This window comes from Lates calcarifer, linkage group LG17 (genome assembly GCF_001640805.2).
Source record: "Lates calcarifer isolate ASB-BC8 linkage group LG17, TLL_Latcal_v3, whole genome shotgun sequence".
Lineage (NCBI taxonomy): Eukaryota > Metazoa > Chordata > Actinopteri > Centropomidae > Lates > Lates calcarifer.
This window is the reverse complement of record NC_066849.1, coordinates 13,511,356-13,528,960: the sequence shown is the minus strand read 5'-3', so window position 1 is coordinate 13,528,960 and position 17,605 is coordinate 13,511,356. Positions and strand designations below refer to the sequence as shown.

General features: G+C 42.0%; 1 protein-coding gene across 1 annotated transcript in view; it reads right to left on the bottom strand.

The window, feature by feature from the left end:
- arhgef18b (rho/rac guanine nucleotide exchange factor (GEF) 18b) overlaps positions 1-17,605 on the bottom strand; it is a 43,494-nt gene that overhangs the window by 16,896 nt on the left and 8,993 nt on the right. Inside the window, exons 7-20 of the mRNA XM_051076955.1 lie at positions 16,544-16,618; positions 15,884-15,992; positions 15,271-15,460; positions 6,890-6,957; positions 6,271-6,316; positions 4,594-4,801; positions 3,830-3,936; positions 2,568-2,708; positions 1,819-2,069; positions 1,472-1,597; positions 1,236-1,353; positions 887-1,141; positions 558-634; positions 182-360 (exon numbers count right to left, since the gene is read on the bottom strand). Coding sequence (XP_050932912.1) covers positions 182-360; positions 558-634; positions 887-1,141; positions 1,236-1,353; positions 1,472-1,597; positions 1,819-2,069; positions 2,568-2,708; positions 3,830-3,936; positions 4,594-4,801; positions 6,271-6,316; positions 6,890-6,957; positions 15,271-15,460; positions 15,884-15,992; positions 16,544-16,618 — 1,950 coding nt within the window. The remainder of the gene's footprint in view (positions 1-181; positions 361-557; positions 635-886; positions 1,142-1,235; positions 1,354-1,471; positions 1,598-1,818; positions 2,070-2,567; positions 2,709-3,829; positions 3,937-4,593; positions 4,802-6,270; positions 6,317-6,889; positions 6,958-15,270; positions 15,461-15,883; positions 15,993-16,543; positions 16,619-17,605) is intronic.

The following is a 17,605-nucleotide window of genomic DNA, read 5'->3' as shown; positions in this document are numbered from 1 at the left end:
TGTGTGTTCTCTTTCTCTTCTGCATCAACTGTACACTGATAAATTATAACAATAATACACAATGTGTAAATCATTAACAGAATTTTCCACAATTTTAGACAACCATGGTGATTTTGGATGAGTCTGAGACAGAATAATAAATAAATGTGTCAGAATCTTCTCTCTCTGTAACTCCAGCTACCTTTCAACAGCTTGCCGTATGTGTGTCATCCAAGTGTTTCGCTCCTCCTTGGAGGTGGTGTGGATCTCGTACATCTCTGGCTCATTGGAGGAGGCACAGATGAGAAACATGGCTTTCTCCTCATGCGCCACTTCCCTGACTATGAGTTTCTGAAGAGAAATCACTGACGGTTTGCTATCCTGGGTGGGTCACAATAACAAGGAGAGGAACAGGAAGGGATTACTGATTTCTAAAAGTTGGACAAGACATTCATAGATGACGATTACAGATCATACATCACTGACAAAATAGGATTCTGAAAGTGAAAATTCTCTTCCCACTCATCTTACTGTGCATTACTTTTTGTTATACTGACAGAAAGATCAAAGACACTTACCACTGTAGCAAATACATATCTCTGATCCTTTTCTTGCAACAAGAGCAACACATCTGACAGAAGCACCGCAAGAATATCTGGAAAGACCGAAATCAAAAACAACAATTTCAGGCTCCAGACTGCAAGGTGGAAAGAAGGCAGATTATAATAGTCTAGACACATTTCCAATCTCTTAGTATCTATTTTTAATATTAGCTCATTCCAAAACCTTGCAAAGGACCTGTAAGATACATTACTGATTTATTTTTAATGCAACAGCAAATGCAGTTTAGGCACACTGCTACAAGGTAGATCAGTAGAGTATTTTGTTTTATGATGTTGTATTATACCTTTGAGCCTGCCAGAAGCAGCTTTCCAGTTGACCGTGCCCTCATGAAGCAGCCGTCTCCTGCTCGGTGCCAAGTCCTCCCTGCGAAACACTCTGCCATCTTTGATTTTCCCAAGCGCCTTTGGCTCCATCTTGTTGTGTATGTCTCTGAGTCGAGATGTCTTCTCATAGAGATTAACCAGCGTGTCCACCTGAACGATGGTGTCTTTAATCAGACCCAGAGCCCGAGTCAGATCCTCATGCTCCTCTGTTCCCCCTAGAGACAGAAAAAATATGTTACTCCATAAATAAAAGTGTAAAAAAATGAAGTTGAATTTGTTCAGCAGAAAAATGCATGTGAAATGCCGGACCTTCAGTGTTGTGCAGAATGCGCTCCACTAGTACTGGGTACTTGGTAATTCGCTGTGTCACCAACAGAATACACTCAGTCACTCCTAACCGCCGCACAATGGACAGGTTGTTGATTTTCTGAGATGAAAAAAGAGCATGATTTTATTCAGCATGTATCAAACTGAAAGATACTATACTGCAGAGGTGCTGTGGTTTCAATCTGATATGCAGATATGCATATGTTAATGTGTCTTACCCGTATGATGTTTTGGAACTTTTTGTTGTTTTGCAGCTGTTCTTTGTAGTAGCTGACAGCCTCAGTGTGGTGACTGCAGAAATCTCCATAGCTGTCCTTCATCCTCTCTCCTATTTCACCTGAGAACTGGAGAATAAAGGAAACTGTCATTGCTGTCATCCAGTTGGCTCGTCTGTCTGTATTTGCAGTCTGCGTTTGTGTGCTGGCCCATACTGCTTATGCAGCTTATGCTGTCAAGCATCTTGTGTATATATAACTCTGTCATGTTATGTGTTCACAGAAATCAATGCAGGGCATTTGTACGCCATGTGTGTTCTTGTTAGAGATGCCACATATCTCCTGCCTACCTGTGTGATCAGAATATCTGCCACTCTGTTGATAGTGTAGTTCCTGTCGTTGGGCGAGACAAGGTTTTCTCGCCGCCGCTCTTTGAGACAAGACAGGAAATGCGTGTGAAGCTCGAGAAGGTTTTCCAAGCGGGGGAACAGACAGTCCAGCCTGCCTGAGTCCATCTGGAGGTTCTCCTTCAGCTCTCGGACGTAGACGCGCAGCATTATCTTGAGCGTCCGCACATGATGCATCTCTGTTTGCATCAGCTCTGTTACAAGGGACAGTTACAAGTTACATGTTTATGTAGGACACATACATTTATAATGCATCTGGGGGTGTGGACTTAGAAAGAAGTGAGCATACTCTGCTAATGACTGGCAGCTAGAGGCTATATTAGTTGCTACTGGTGTAAATTTCTGCTTTAACGGTCAGTGGTTGAGTGGAATTGTGGGGAAAGTAGGCACCACATTTTGACATGAAATAACTGCAAATGAAATAAAAAAAGACAAAGATCTCTGGTTCTGCTGATTCGATATATTTTTTTCTCAAAAACTGTCTGTTGTGAGTCTGTAAACGTTAGAAGTGTTATAGAGAAAAAAGTAAAAGAGTCAAATTTCTGTGAGACACCTTTTTTGGCTTTTGACTGCCATTGTATATAGTACTGATGAGTCAGGCTGACAGTTCACTAAAACTATCTTATCACTGAGCTACCTGTCAACCCATGGGACTTGGTAAAGGTGTGAACACACCAAGAAATCACACTTACCATATATCACATCCTGTCTCTTCACCGTTTCTTTAGAGTGCCTCTTAACATACTGCTGGTCAACTGCCAAACTCCATGACTCTGCCTCCAGGTCCTGGGCATCAGACTCCAGATCAGCCCGCACTGCTGCATAGTGAGCATCTGAAGAGAGGAGCAGAAGCATCAAAATCTATGATCCATTGCTGTGTTATAATCCAGAAATGGCAGGAAATAGCACAGTGATAGGGGCCCATGTTTAGGTCAGCGTTTTCCCAGGAAGGTCAGAAGTCAACGTAAACAAAAAAGGTTCCCTGTAAGAATCCAGTCTATGTTAAGAATTCATAGTCTGGCTCAACATCAGCTTTAGCAGGATTGAGGAACATTTGACATGTGAGGCTGAGCTTGTGCAGGTGAAGTTCGGTCTCTTCATCATTACGGAGACGCCAACTCTTTCAAAATGATCGATGACGCAAAATGAACAGATCCAGTTTCCTCTAAAGGACATCAGGTAACTGAAGTCCTCAGATGACTTTAACAGAACCCCTGACATTTTGTCTCATTCATAAATTATGAACAAAGGATGATCCACTTAGAAAACGTTCCCAAATTCTTTTTTTGTGAAGCCTCCAAGTTTAAGAATAGTTCAATGATGACTTCATGTCTCGTCTCTGTGTTTTGGCAGCGCTGAAAATGATATATAGATATAGTGACAAGGTAATATGAACTACGCAATCTTGACTCAACAAACCATTTGTCAGATCAAATTTTTTAAAAAATCTGAAATACAAGGCTTTACATGTTTTGACCTCTATCAGCAGCAAATCATTGTAAATGTGTTAGACCTTGTAGAGCACATTAATAAGCACGGCAATTAATGCCAGACTATGGCAGCCCTGCACCTGCACAGCTCTTTCATGGTGTGGGTATGTCCCATAAAAGAATAAATCCTGAAACATGGCAGCTGTGAAAAGAGATGGAACGCTGGTGCTAGTGCACAGTTAGCCTGTGTGTCTCTCCCACGCACTCCAGCTTAATGAGACAGGGTGAGGTCACCCCTGACTCCACAAAACACACTCCACACTCTCTCCTCCCTGGATTTAAGAAAACTCCCTGAAGACAAACTATCACACTGCACTCAGGCGAACATGGCGATCTTAGAGGAGTTAACAGGCTAAGAAGAGGTAGTTACATTAGAAAGAACAGTTTCGCTCAGAGAGAACAATTTCAACCAAGAGTCAAGCTGTTGAAATTCAACTTCAATCCCAATCACTTGGTCAACTCACCTTCTACGATGATGGACTCTGTGGTTGAGGGAGCGAGAGAAATGGCGTCTTCATTACAGCGTTTGGAGCGGAAAGCGTCTGTCTCATCCATCTCCCCAGGGAGGGATCTGAGGAATGACAACCACAGGTCCAAGGTGGCATACATGCTGACACTGATACAACTCAATCCCTCTAGCTAGCAGTAGCTTAAATACACTTAACATCCAACACATGCATACACAGCTCTACAGCTGCACTGACATAAAATTAAAACTCAAAGGCAAAACCCAGGTAGCTACATTTTTCCTTCCTTCTTTCTTTTCTCCACACTGGTGCCAGGCTGTCGCTCCCTCTCTCCTGCTCTTGTTTCCCGATTCTCTGTCTCTTTCCTTCTCTCTCTCTCCCAGTTTTCTTAGAATTACGGTGTAAAAGTAGTCCACTTCAAAGAACCATCTAGCTTTGGGTTTCAAAAGGCTGTATTATTAGAAAACACAGCTTGCCTTGATATGTCAACTATAAATAAACATCTCAGGATAATGTAGAGAAAATAATATTTGAGCAACAAAGAGAGGAATCTAAAAATATTCTGCATCAACATACAGCAGATCCTGCAAACATCTACAGCATTACGGATTTGAGAGAAAGATTTTTGTGGTGTTTATTTGAACTTCGCACCTCAAAGTCAAAAGGAACCCTGTCATTCAGGACTAATCTTTTTAAAAGTACTAATACTGACAAAGAGAAATTAAAAAATTAACTGTAACTTACAGGACAGAGATACTCACCCTGAGCTGTTGTGGTGACGGAGGCTGTGGTCAAGGTTGGAGGCAGTGGCTGCAGTGGAGCTGGTGGTATGGGTGGCAGTCAGCTGAGTGTTAGGTCCCCACTGACTAATGGTCATGCCTGGGGTGCTGAGAAAACCTGGGTGGCCATCCAGGGTCTGTGAAGAGGCTGGGGCTGCCTGATCCTGCTCTCTGTCCCGGTCTTTTAGCGCTGGGGAGAAAAGATGACAGACGGGTGAACGGAGGGAGGGAGAGGGCACGGAGAAAGAACATGACGAGAAACGAGGAGAGGAGAGAGAGAAAGGAGAAGATGACCAGCGGAGAGCAGAGGAGGACGAGGGGGCTAGCGGGCGCTTGCGTGATTCGTGTCTGAGTCGACCCCAGTATTTTTTCAGCCAGGATCGAGGCAAATTGTGGAAGAACTGGCAGGAGATCAGGTCACGGTGCATCAACACTCGCATCCCTGCACGTCCAGAAAGACCCCATGATGAGGCGGAGGAAGATGGGGAAGAAGTGGAGGATGTTTTGGCAATTCTGGAGAACGCTTTGGATGTCCTCATGCTTTGGCTACTGCCTTCTACATCCTCTGGCTCCATTACGAATGTCTCAATCTGGTAGGACTGGCAGTAGGAAGGGTGCAATAATCCAAACTCCAAGGTAAGGTTTAATATTCTCTGTCGCAGTATCAGTAGATATTACTGCAAAAGTAGCGAGCAACGTGCTTTCACTGGTGTAAACCAGAAGAAGCAGACAGCACAGTGCCTGGTTTTATACGCAACCCGCCCAGATCTGTCATGTCCGATTTCTGGTAGAAACTTCTGGAAAGACACACACCCTTAATATTTCTCGCACTTTCTGATTATTCACTTTTCCTCAATTCCTGTCTCCACTCCTTGACTCCTGTTCGACCCCCCACACAAGCTACTGATTGGCCAGAGTGGGACGTGAGGAGGACTCAGGTGTGGTTGACTGGAGTCCAGCTGTTCCACAGAGAATAACAACTGCTACAGGAGATTAAGCTAAGCTGCTGCTGCAGCCGCTCTTGTCTCCTTTGGGTTAGATCACATGCGATGGGACCTGCTGAATGTTACAATTAGCCCTGATTGAAATTTCCTGAGATGGACCCCCTTCATGCTAATGAATGAAAGAACACTGCACATTTATTCTGAGGCTAATTTAATAAGTGAAATGAGCTTTAATCTAACGAAGAGAAAATAAGAAGAAAATAATATTGTAAGGAAGAAGCTGACAATTTGCAAAGATCTGACTTTGTTCTGTTCCCTTTTGTTCTTTTCTGTATATATTGTGCGTACAACATTACTAAATCTATTCTGGATTGGGCAAGAGCTGAACTAGAAGTAAGTCATCTGACTGTTCTTAAAAACAGCTAATCATCACCTTTGCTTACAGCCTGTTGGAGGCCAATCTCCTCCTCTACACTCAGTGTGTAGGCAGACACACACACACGCCATTAAAAGCCACACACCTGCATACACAATAAATAACACACAGTAGGAAATAAGATGGCTCTATCCTCATCTTTTTAATCCTCTGCAAACTACCAGAGGGGTGACCAGTTCTCTTTAATTTGACACAAGGGGATTAAAGCCGCCTCTTTGTCCATCAACTGCCCCCCACCCACCCAAATTCAACACACATGAACATGTGTGCTCCACTCACCAAGGTTAGGAGATCCCGATGACCCTGGCTTCGGTAGAGTGTCTCTCTGTGTGAGGAAAATAAAATAAGACAGAATTTTTTCAAGGCCATTCGCCTAAGCTTTTATCAGCTGAGTGACAGGTTACAAAATGCCTAAAAATTGCACGCTCTCACTGTACTTTCTTTACAGGACAAGACCGCTCACATGGCCTTTGCTTGACGAGCAAAGTCCATCTCAGGCAGATTCGTATTCAAGAGCGGACAGAGGTGTGTAAACGTCAGTGGAGTTGTCTTAAAAGCCCAGGCTCGAAAGAGAGCTCAAAGCTCCCTCCCAAATGTAGAATTACACTTCTCTGCTGAGGTGCTGCAGTAGCAACATGTCAATCTACCTCATAATTTATACAATCATTTAAGTATAATTTAAATTCACAAAGCACCATAAATATACCTGAACCAAGTTTGTCTTTTTATTAATCTTTTATTTTTTTCTTTTCATTTTACGCCACTAATCCAACATCTGACCATGTGCATAAAACTAGTCAAAAAAGCAAAATAATAGAACACAGTAGACGTTTTGATACTAGGATAACATCCCTGTGGCCTTAGTCTTTGCTTTTCTATGCTCCATCATAGTGTTTACCTTATTCTTGCTGCTGGTGCACTCACCCAGCAGAGACTTGCAGCTCTTGTGAACGTTCACAGCACAATCTGAAAAACAGCAGGACAGGAAGGATGGATCAGTGTTGCATTAGTCTTGCTGGACCAGTTGTATACAGTATACAGAGCTTACAGTATACAGAGGCAACAGTGGTGCCTAGTGGATTGAATATGGATGGGAACAATGAAACAGTAAACCAAGTTTAAGATTTCAAAACCAATCCAACAGCTGAAGGCAGTGTTCAAAGTACAAGGTTGTGATTCAAAGAACTCATTGAAACAAAAGCCTGGAGGCACAGCTCTTTCAGCTGCCACTATCAACAATCACAATGTCAAGTACTTGTTTTCAGCATCACAAAGTGGAAGAATCACTTCTGGCTCCATGAGACTGGTGCAGCAGTAACTTCTGTTTTAGCTTCTGTTTGTTTACATGATACAGATTTTCACTGCAGGCAGGTCAGAAACTCCCTTTTTTCTCAGTAATAAGCTTTGCTTTTTGTCCACTTTTTGTGCTGTATGGGAAACAAAGCTACTGTTGTCAGGTGTAGATGGAGTGACTGATTGTATCTAAGCAGATACAAATCAAGAGAGATGTTTTGGAAAAACATGCCGCAGCCAATACGTTCTCCCCTCTGTGTTCCACTCAATTACTGGAAAAACAAAACACTGGTAAAACAAAACAGTTCAATCTTTCAACCCGGCTACATACTGTATAAGGTAAGCACCCAGGGCCTTTCCCAAAGGGACCAGGCTGGACAAACAAATTAAGTCATCACTATGCAAAGTCTGATCCAAACTCAGCCAGGTAAAACCAGACAAGAAACACATGGCTGTCAATGCAAAACATGTACAGATGAGCACATGTACAGAAATGCACATACATGCTAAAATGAGAGTTGCTTCTCTGTATTGAGGCTGATCAATGGAAGCGGGGTGGATGAGTTTAACAGGCTTCAGCTGACTGCAACAAGTGGGTCTTTACAACAAAAAATGGGAGCCAAAAAAGACAGAAAGAAAAAGTGTTTTTGTGTGTCTGAGTGTTTTTGTGAGTGTGTTAGTACTCAGATTTCATTTTTCTGATAAGAAGAATATTTTCATTATCTCATATTTGACCAGGAACTAATATTTATGACAACAACAAAGTGAACATGGCTGTTTTAAAACCAGCTTCCCCCCCAATACTGCCTCCATATTATATGGGCCAAGAGGCTGTATGGTGATTGTTTGAACCTTGTTGACAAAGGCTCAGCTTTTGTTAACACCACAGTGTAAACATGACCCATACTAGCAATTTCCACTAAATGCTGTACAGCCTACTGTAAAGGTTTCTATTGCTTATTTCCCCTTTGTGTGCTGGTTCAATAAAGACAATGACAAAAACACTCCTTCCCATAACAGGAGAGAAACAATCATGTGTGTGTGCAGGTGAACTAAGGAAGACATGAAAAATAGATGCACATTATTATGAGAGACTTTTATATTAAGGCGTATTAGCATCATTCACCATTTTACAATTAAAATCTAGTCATATTTCCGCTCACAATCCATTCACAATCTCTAACCTACCCCCCTCTGTCTCCCTCTCTCTGGTAATAAATGAACAATTGCTGGCTGAGCTGAAGGAAAAGAAAACAGAAACTGGCTTCTGAATAATCTTCACCAGCAGTGCTGTGTCCCTCTTTGAGTTGGGTCCAGCAGTGCTGAACTAATGCAGATACAGAGCAGACAGCACAAAACATCTAATACCTACAACACCTTTTTAGATTTTATTGGCTCAGATCAGATCACCCTCTTTAGATTACACTCAGAGTTGAAGGGAGAAAGTTTTTTCCCCCTTAGAGAAAGAAATGGGCACTGAAGTCAGTAAGTCAACAAACTCACCAGCCGACGTGCCAGCCAAACCCAGAGATAATTTTCCACCTCGCTCCAACTAATATGTAAAATTCCAATTTCTCTGCCAGCCCGGCACTTCCACTCAAAAGACGAAAAGCACAACATACCGTCAATGTCTAATGAAGTCTACCAGGCCAGTAATACATCTTCTAACCATCTTTAACCAAGCTCAAACTCACTGACTGAGCCAGGCTGGGAAAAAGTATTGCTAAGGAACAGATAAGTGGACCAGACAGATAAGCAGATATATATGGAATTAAACAGCTGTGTCATTACAACAACATCACCTCAAGTCATCACTGAAAAACCAAAGAGTAAGCCAGTTCTTTTAGGAATGCATAGTTGAGGTGATTATGCTCAAACTGCATTCAAAAGAATTTTTGCTTAATGACAGAAAAAAAAATCATCCCAAGATAAGAAAGAACACTGTGTTGTCTGTTTACTGATACGACAGAGCTTATCAGAAATAACTCACTGCAGCTACAGACCACCACGATGTCTGGCAATAGTACAATGTGTGATACCCAAGGGGAAAATAAACCAATTCTGCACTAGAAAATGAGTCACAACTGACAGATCAAAGTACACACACAGCTTTGACATTAGGCCAGAACACAGTATACTGTCATCAGGTGGAACCCGTGGCCGAGTGTCAACCAGCTCTGCCACTCATGAGCAGTGTGATGAGGTTCCAGTCACTCGGTCGTGTCAGCAGCACAGCCGAGCCGCAGGACAGTCAGCCCCCCCCCCCTCCTCAAAAACCACTGCCACACCCAACATCTGCTGACTGCCAACTGCCATATCACACTTGTGGTGTTACAGTGCACACTTCAGTGAGTCACTCAGTGAACTAGAAATTTAAAAAAGGTCTAGGTGACCACTGTGACAACCAAAAAGATAATTACTGATGCTTAAAGAAAACCAAGACGCTAACCAACAAATGGACAGGTGAATATTAAATATCAAAAGTTTTACATCACATGCTACTACTCTTACTCTAGAGAGAGAATGTGTTCCCCCATGTTATCTTATGGGACGAGGCTGGAATCTACAGAGTGCCAGATAGCAATGGGTGGATTCTTCCAGGGAAACGTTACCTTATACAACAGGATACTCAAAACCTGTTTTCATCATAGAGCCCTGTTAAATTCAAGACAGTGTGTGTGATATCACAGTAACTACACTAACTGTGTATTTCATATTAAAGATGTCTTTTTGATTTTCTATGCTGGTTTTGATTTAATTTGCCAAGAGTATTAATGTTTATGTTAATTTTATGTTGGACATGCAGTAAACAGTAAAACTCCCCCCAACATTTGTACCTTAAACAAACAGCAAAACAGCAACCTTTTCGAGACATTTTTTTGTTGATCTTTTAGTTCTTGTTAGACTTTTCAGTTTTGGTTTTCAGTTTTTAGTCTCGTTTGATTTGGAGCAATCTGAAAGAAATGCTCCATAAAAACGGTTTATCTGCCCATGTGCAAATATGGACACATTTCTATATTATTATTATTCTGATTTCTGGTAATGTGGTGGTCCACTATTCACATTATGCCAGCATGTTAAGTGTATAAGGAGTGTGAAACAATCTCTTCTGCTTAAAAATTAAGCCCTTACACAGTTTATGTAGTGCAACTATTTTGAGGTGAATTCAGTAGGTAGGTTAGAATGATCTGTCCTGTGGTTTCCTCTCACTATTCTTGGTGCAGAAAATAACCATGGTAAAACCATGTGTGTCCCCATCACCCTCTGCAGTTCACAGAAAAACCTTGCTACCACAAATGGTTATTCAGACCAAACTAGAGTAAAAGAGGTCATGACAGCTGCTTTTAAAGTATTACTTTCTTACGAAGCAGCCAAAAACTGACATCACCTGCTTCCTGTGTGTGTTTGTGCATGCATGCTTTGGTGTAGAAGAGGTTAGCTAACTCCTTGAGACAATGGGGACAAAAACATCAACACTTGGGGCAATCTCTGAGCCAGCTGGCCAAACCATGACATCATCTAGTGAAACAGGAGGAACTGGGGCTCGGGGAGCTGTTTACTCAGTGAAGCGAAACAGCTCCGCCAATGACATTTCTCACCCAAAAGCAAGGCTCATGATTACCATTAAAGATCAGTAACATACAGACAACACTTAAAAGGGGACGCAGAGGCAACGATGACAAACTATTCAGATAATCTCAGACATTCAGTTCCAGCTTTTTAGATGTTAGTTTGTAGTGCTTTGTCTGTCATACACAGTATATATAGTTAACTAATATCATTGTTGTTTTGACTGTTAGTGCTGAATATGCCAGCTTGGACAGACACTTTCACTATTTTCTGACATTTTAGAGACAAAATGATTAAATGGTAAATTGGTAAAAGAATTGACATATACAGACGCAGCTCTACATCCATGTTAACAGGCACTAGATCTATTATTTTACTCCTTTAACACATTCCTCCTCTACATATCAATCCGCTGAGGCCAACAGGTAGCATGAAAAGTAAATGATAACAAAAGGGAAGAGGTGAAAATCTACTGAGAAGCACTCAGGGGAGACATGGAGGCGATCAAAACCTTCAAATCTGGTCAAAAGCAGACGCCCAGAGAGAAGTCAAGCATGCTGGAGGGCAAAGCAGTGATGCATGGAGAAGTGGTGTGCTAACAGGGTGAGATGGGTGAGATCCACAGTCAGAGGAGTGGGCTGTTATGCACTAGCGGACCTGCCAAGCACAATTAGCACCATGTGACCCAGTCAAAGAGAAGACCCAGTCAGAAGAGAGGGGTAGAGGAGCGAGGGGGACAGGCTGAATGCTCAACCCCCTCAGCCTGGGCCATTCCTATTGCCTGGTGCTAATAAAGCGCTGGTGGAGGGCATCACCTGCCCGGCTGAGGAATTACAAGAATTTGACACTCAAGAATAACACCATTTAACACATCGGGGATAATGGAGTTTCATAATACCGAGCCAGTGAGCTGCCCGAGTCACTGAGCCAACTATAACGGGGTGGGAACAGTAGATATACAAGAGACTGTTAAACACACACACACACACACACACACACACACACAGACGCATCTCGCCATCAAACTGTAAACGAGAATATTGTTATTTATACTTAACTTTGACATCCCCACCGTATCAGAGACAACAGCAGAGCAGGATAGTAATATTTTAACAGATGACTTCGGGTAAATAACATATTATCAAGTTATCTAGGAAGCTAACGTTAGCTAAGTTAGCAATCACCTGTTGAGCTCCATGCAAAGTCTGCATCCAAGCAGCAAAGACAAACTCCTAAAAAAAGAGCACATAAAGTGAAACTGAAGGGAAGCTGCGCCACATCCAGTCACGAAGACAAACAGCGCCGGAGTGGTTGTGTGTTCGTTTATATAAACAATCGCTTTAAGCTAATTAAAGCCAACTGCTTACCCAACTAACCTTGTTTTTCAAATAGAAGCGGTTGTAAGCAGCAGGCTAACAACGCTAGCCTTAAGTGGCTAACGGCTAGTCAGCTACATGTTCAGCCTAACTGGCACCTCCGCTAATTTGGACCAGCGTGCGATGAATTTAATATCTAAGTAACTTTAAAGCTTGTTAATACACAGACTCAAACCAAACAAAAAGACAAAGCATTCAAAAGACAAACGCAAGAAGCGGTTGACTGGCTATTATTAGCATTTAGCCGGCAAGCTAGCGGCCAGGGTGCCTGAAAAGTCCCATTGAGCGAAACAACGGGAGTTATCCACCTGATCCCGCTTCGGACCATCGCTACTGTAGCTGCCTCTTACCGTTCCAGCGAGACCCGGGTCTAGCTGAATCGGCTGCACCCGGAGGGAAGTGTAGTCTGCCCGCAAGCTATATAAATCAGTTCAGCCATTGAAGATTAGTAGCAACAAGTATACCACATTCTTGGTTTTGTCCAGTTTTGTGTCCTACTCTGCACTGGGAACAATCTCTGGCACAGAAACGACGCATTCCACAGGCTGATTCCCGGCTGAATCCCCACAAGGCTTGGTTCAAATTAAAGGGACACTCACTTGTTTTCTCACGCCTGTGTGTGTATGTGTGTTTTGTTGTGTGTGTGTGTGTGTGTGTGTGTACCAGCAACGCCAACAAGTGTCAACATTTAGGATTTGTGACTTTATGGGTGATGAATGGAGAGTTGCCACAGAGTTAAAGAGTGAGATAGATGTGTTATTGGTTTCTGGTTAATGTCTAGAAGAAGCAGTGCAGTCTGAATCATACTGGAGATGTGATGCCCTGTATCTTCTGAAATATGCCAGAACAACTTTGTTTAATAAGAGCACCACTAAAAACAATCATACATTATATCCCCTGTTGCCAGACTTTAAGATTTATCAATGCTCTGTACATATTATGGCCTTTCTCTCCCACAGAACAGAAGGAGCAAGGAGACTTATGAGGCTACAGCCATGAAACAGTGGAGTGGAAGCTGAATGACTAACTGCTGCTCTCCATGCACTTCTGCAAATGGTCCACTTCAGAGAAAGCGAAATGGTGCTAATAGTGAGAACAGTTCTGTTTCCTCGTTGGAAACTTCATTTTGGTGATGTGAAATCCTCCACCAGCAGACAGACCACATGGCTTATGAGAAAACAGCCTCCAAATTACAGTAATGCCAACAAATGTGTATTTGATCAGACATCAGTCTGGCCATGTCATGATGGAGAAGAGGAAATAACCAGTGGGAGTTTAACAGTATCACTTTTGAAATTATGTTTATGTTCTTTAATGTGGTCAATGGAAGATCAATAGAGAATAGATTGTGTGCATAAGTAGTGTAACTAAGTGTATTTATTCAGGTACTATTAAATGTCATACTTTACTCCATCTCCATTTTATGCTATTTTATAACTGCACTCACTACATTTTAGAGGCAACTGCATCGCATTTTACTCTTACTTTACAGATTAAACCTTTATGTATAAACACAGAGAACATTTACAGAATTTAATGGCTTTTAATAGATTATCTTATCTAAGAGTATATATAGTTAAAATTAGCCCTCCTCAACAACTAAAATGCTGCTTACACATTATTACCTCTGCAACATTATTCTAATATGTATTATAAAAGTTATGGTGAAGATAACACAAAAAAGGCAACATGCAGCATATTTTGCTGCTTTTTGAACATTTACTTTTTGCCTTTTTTTCAGTTGTAATGGAGTCTTTTTAGACTGAATTTACTTTGGGTGCTGCTATTTTTACTTGAGTAAACATGATACAATCACAATTATTTCCACCACTGTGTACAAGTACATATCAACAGCTAAACTTTCTTTTACTTTAAATTTGTTGCCACACACAGGATAATTCTTTCAGTCTGTGCAGCAAATCAGAGATGAAATGCTACAAAAATGTCAAATTAACACAACTGGTAATACTGCATTTCAAGTGTGTTATTAAAGGTGATGGGATTTTACATTACTATATGTAAATACTGTGGTACTGATAATAATAACACACAAAAAACAATTTCTGCTTAATTTGAGCACCCTTACTTGATCACTTTGATTATTCTGTTGGTAACTTTTTATTTCTAAAATAAAATGTTTCCTTGTTTGTGGGCAAACTGCTATCACCAGTTTCTCATGGAGTCTGGAATCTTTTCACTGTACTCACCGCTGCCTGTACCATGCAAACAGTTCTACGTCTTTCACTGGGTATTACAGGCTTATCAGCTGACCTGCAGGCTGCATAGGAGTGGTGCAACAGTGACAGACAGAGGAGCTGCAGGGGTGTTGAAATGTCCTGCACAGATCTACTCCGTGAATGGACACATAAAGCGTGCGGACAAAAACCGGGCCTACTTTCTCATTGTAAGAGTTCATACAACACACAAAAGCTACAGGAAAAGTGAAGCACTTTACAAGCCGGAGGAACAAAGTTAAGACATGCAGTAGATTCACATAAACATCTGTCAGAAGATGGTGATAATACATCAGATAACACATCTAAACAAGCGAGTTTTTCAGTTGCGCAATGCAGGACACACACAGCAGTGATGCAGTGTGAAAAAGAGCATGGAGGGAGTTGCGGACGTCAGTGTGAAATTCTTTACAATTTGAAATGAGGAACTAAAAGGGAACACTGTCTTCTTTTCAGTGGAAAAGTACAAAAGTCAATATGACAAATGGCACTCAATGTAATTATCACTTCATGGATTAAGACGTGGTTGTGAAGACAATTTGAAAACTTTCTATTTTATGTTTTGTAAAAATAATTCTGTGGTTTGCAAGACAACATGAAGATGTAGTGTAGTGTGGGTGTTTCCTGATGAATTCATGAATGTTTTAGGATTTAATACACTCTGTAGTTGTGTGTGTGTGGGTGAGTGAGCATGCGTGCGGCAGTATGGGTATAAATAGGTCCGTGTTTGTGTGTGAGGGCAACACCTGTGCACGTGTGTGTGTCAAGAACAAGCGTGGGTGACCTGTGACTGTGGTGTTACTCACTCATGCACTGCAGGCCATGCTTTTTCTGCAGGGTCTTGAGGCACAGTGAGCAGGTGGCACAGCTGGAAAAAGAGCCTGGCACCAAATAATGCCCATTGCCGCCGCTGCTGCTGCCGCACACTTTCTCTTTGGCTTCTCTCTCCTTCTCCTTCCCCTTCTCTCTCTGCTGCTCTTTTTCTCGGTTCTTACCCTGCAGAGGAACAAGAGAAGCAAACACAGCAGGAGGTTTTTATATGCAAATGTGTGTGTTCTCTTTCATTGCAGCACACGCACTGCATGGCTTGGTATGACACCATGTAACCACGTCAGTGGCAGGATATGTAACAGCGTTTGTGTAAGTAGCTTAGTGCATCGCGCCTGCAGCAACATGCACAACAGCAAACTGTTTACACCTCAGGATTAGGCCTTTGTAATATTAGGTAATACAGCAGAGGGCAGCTACTGAAATCACTTTTCTGCACTCTACAGTAACATGTGATGGAGCATTTTGTCCCATGATTCTTAGCTCTTTAAGAAAAGTTGAATTCATCATATTGTCACTACAGTTCAGGCAGCACAGTGTATCACATCTCAAAGCAACAACATTCACCATTTGCTTGAGCTATAAGTTTACCTTATCTTTATTGAAGGAGCCAGTCATCCTGCTCCTCAAAGAGCTGAGCTTCCTCTTCACCTTGGTGCCTTTCTCCACCTTCTCTGTACGATCCTCTTCTTCCTCATTCCTGGTAAAAGCGGCAGTGAATTTATTGCACCAAAAATAAAGGAAATACCAACATTTGGAAACAGACCTATGGTTTTTGTGTCTGCCAGAATTCAATCATCTCATCCTAGTAGTCACTGAAAATTGTTTATTTGATCATCTTGAAACTCTATATTTTTTAAAAGCATGAGTCAAGACAGGACAGTGTCTTGAAGACATTTACAGTATCATAACTGTTATGCTCTTTGTTGATCATCAGTCTGACAATAACACACATGATATGAATTAAGGGAAACAGGCAATGTTGTTGAATAGTTACAGTAGCAATGATGAGACATTTGACTGGATTGTTCCCATGAAAAGAAACCCACATGCAGAACTGAGAGCAGCTTTCACTGTACGGACACTTTACGTTTCACCCCGTTTTCACACCTCTATGAAAATGGTCACGTCAAATAGCAACCAATTAAAGATCACCTAACACTGTGAATATTTTTTTGCCAGAAATATCTATAAACATAAACATTTCTACAGCTTCAGAGATAAAAGAACAATGATAAGGATGGTACTTACTCATTAGAGAGGAACTCGTACCAAGTGACATTTCCTGAATCTTTGGCATCTGATCTGTTGTTCCTCTGCTTCGCTCTGTGACAGATAGTGAGATGATTTAAATGCAGAGAGAGAATCAGTCTCAATGGTAAACTGGCCCAATTATGAACACATATACTGAGGTTTTAAACTCTTCAAAACAACATGCTGAAACACTGTGACGAGAGACTGTTTCCACAGCACAAGTGAATTGTGTATAGAAATAGAAAGACAATCTGAGTGTTTAGCCAACAGTAAACCTTTAACAGATGGGATTCAGTGTCAGGTGAGCACAACATTAATTGATGATTTTGTGAGGGAAAAAAAAAAAAAGTTTAGTCCTCCATAGTTCTTTCCGGGTGTAATGGCATACTGTGTCAGTGCTCAAACAGGCAAATGCCAAAAAAAAAAAAAAAAACATGCATGCACAAACAATACAATATGTACACAAACGCACATCCAGTACAGTGCAGTGCTCCCCCTGGTTATAACGTGGCCCTGCCCTGCTGTTGCTGCTTTGATGACAACTGAGCAGCAGCAGGAGAAAGCAGACCTCCCTCTCCTGTTTACTTACCCATGGTACAGCTTTAGCTCCTGCAGAACTTTCTGTACCATCAGCCTAAACAAACAAGACACTGAGGCTGAGAGGGGGGCTGTGAGGAGAGGAGGAGAGGAGAGGAGAGGAGAGGAGAGAGGGCGCGACTGCTGGGAGTTTGGTGTCAAACTGTGATTTAGAGAAGAATCCTCCCTTGTCTGCTGCGTCCGCACAATCGTCAGACACACTCACAGTCCCATTAGCGCACACACACACACACACACACACACACACACACACACACACACACACACACACATACACACACACACACTACGGGGCCATCTAAGGAGCTGGGAGAGAGGACTGTGGGAGGAGGAGGTTGCAGACACATGACATGGAGCAGAAATGTCAGGAGGAAATGGGGAAAGCCCCTCTGTTACGTGGGAGTTAGTTAACTGTACCAGACTATAACAATTTACAACTACAGAACACAGAACAGTATGTGC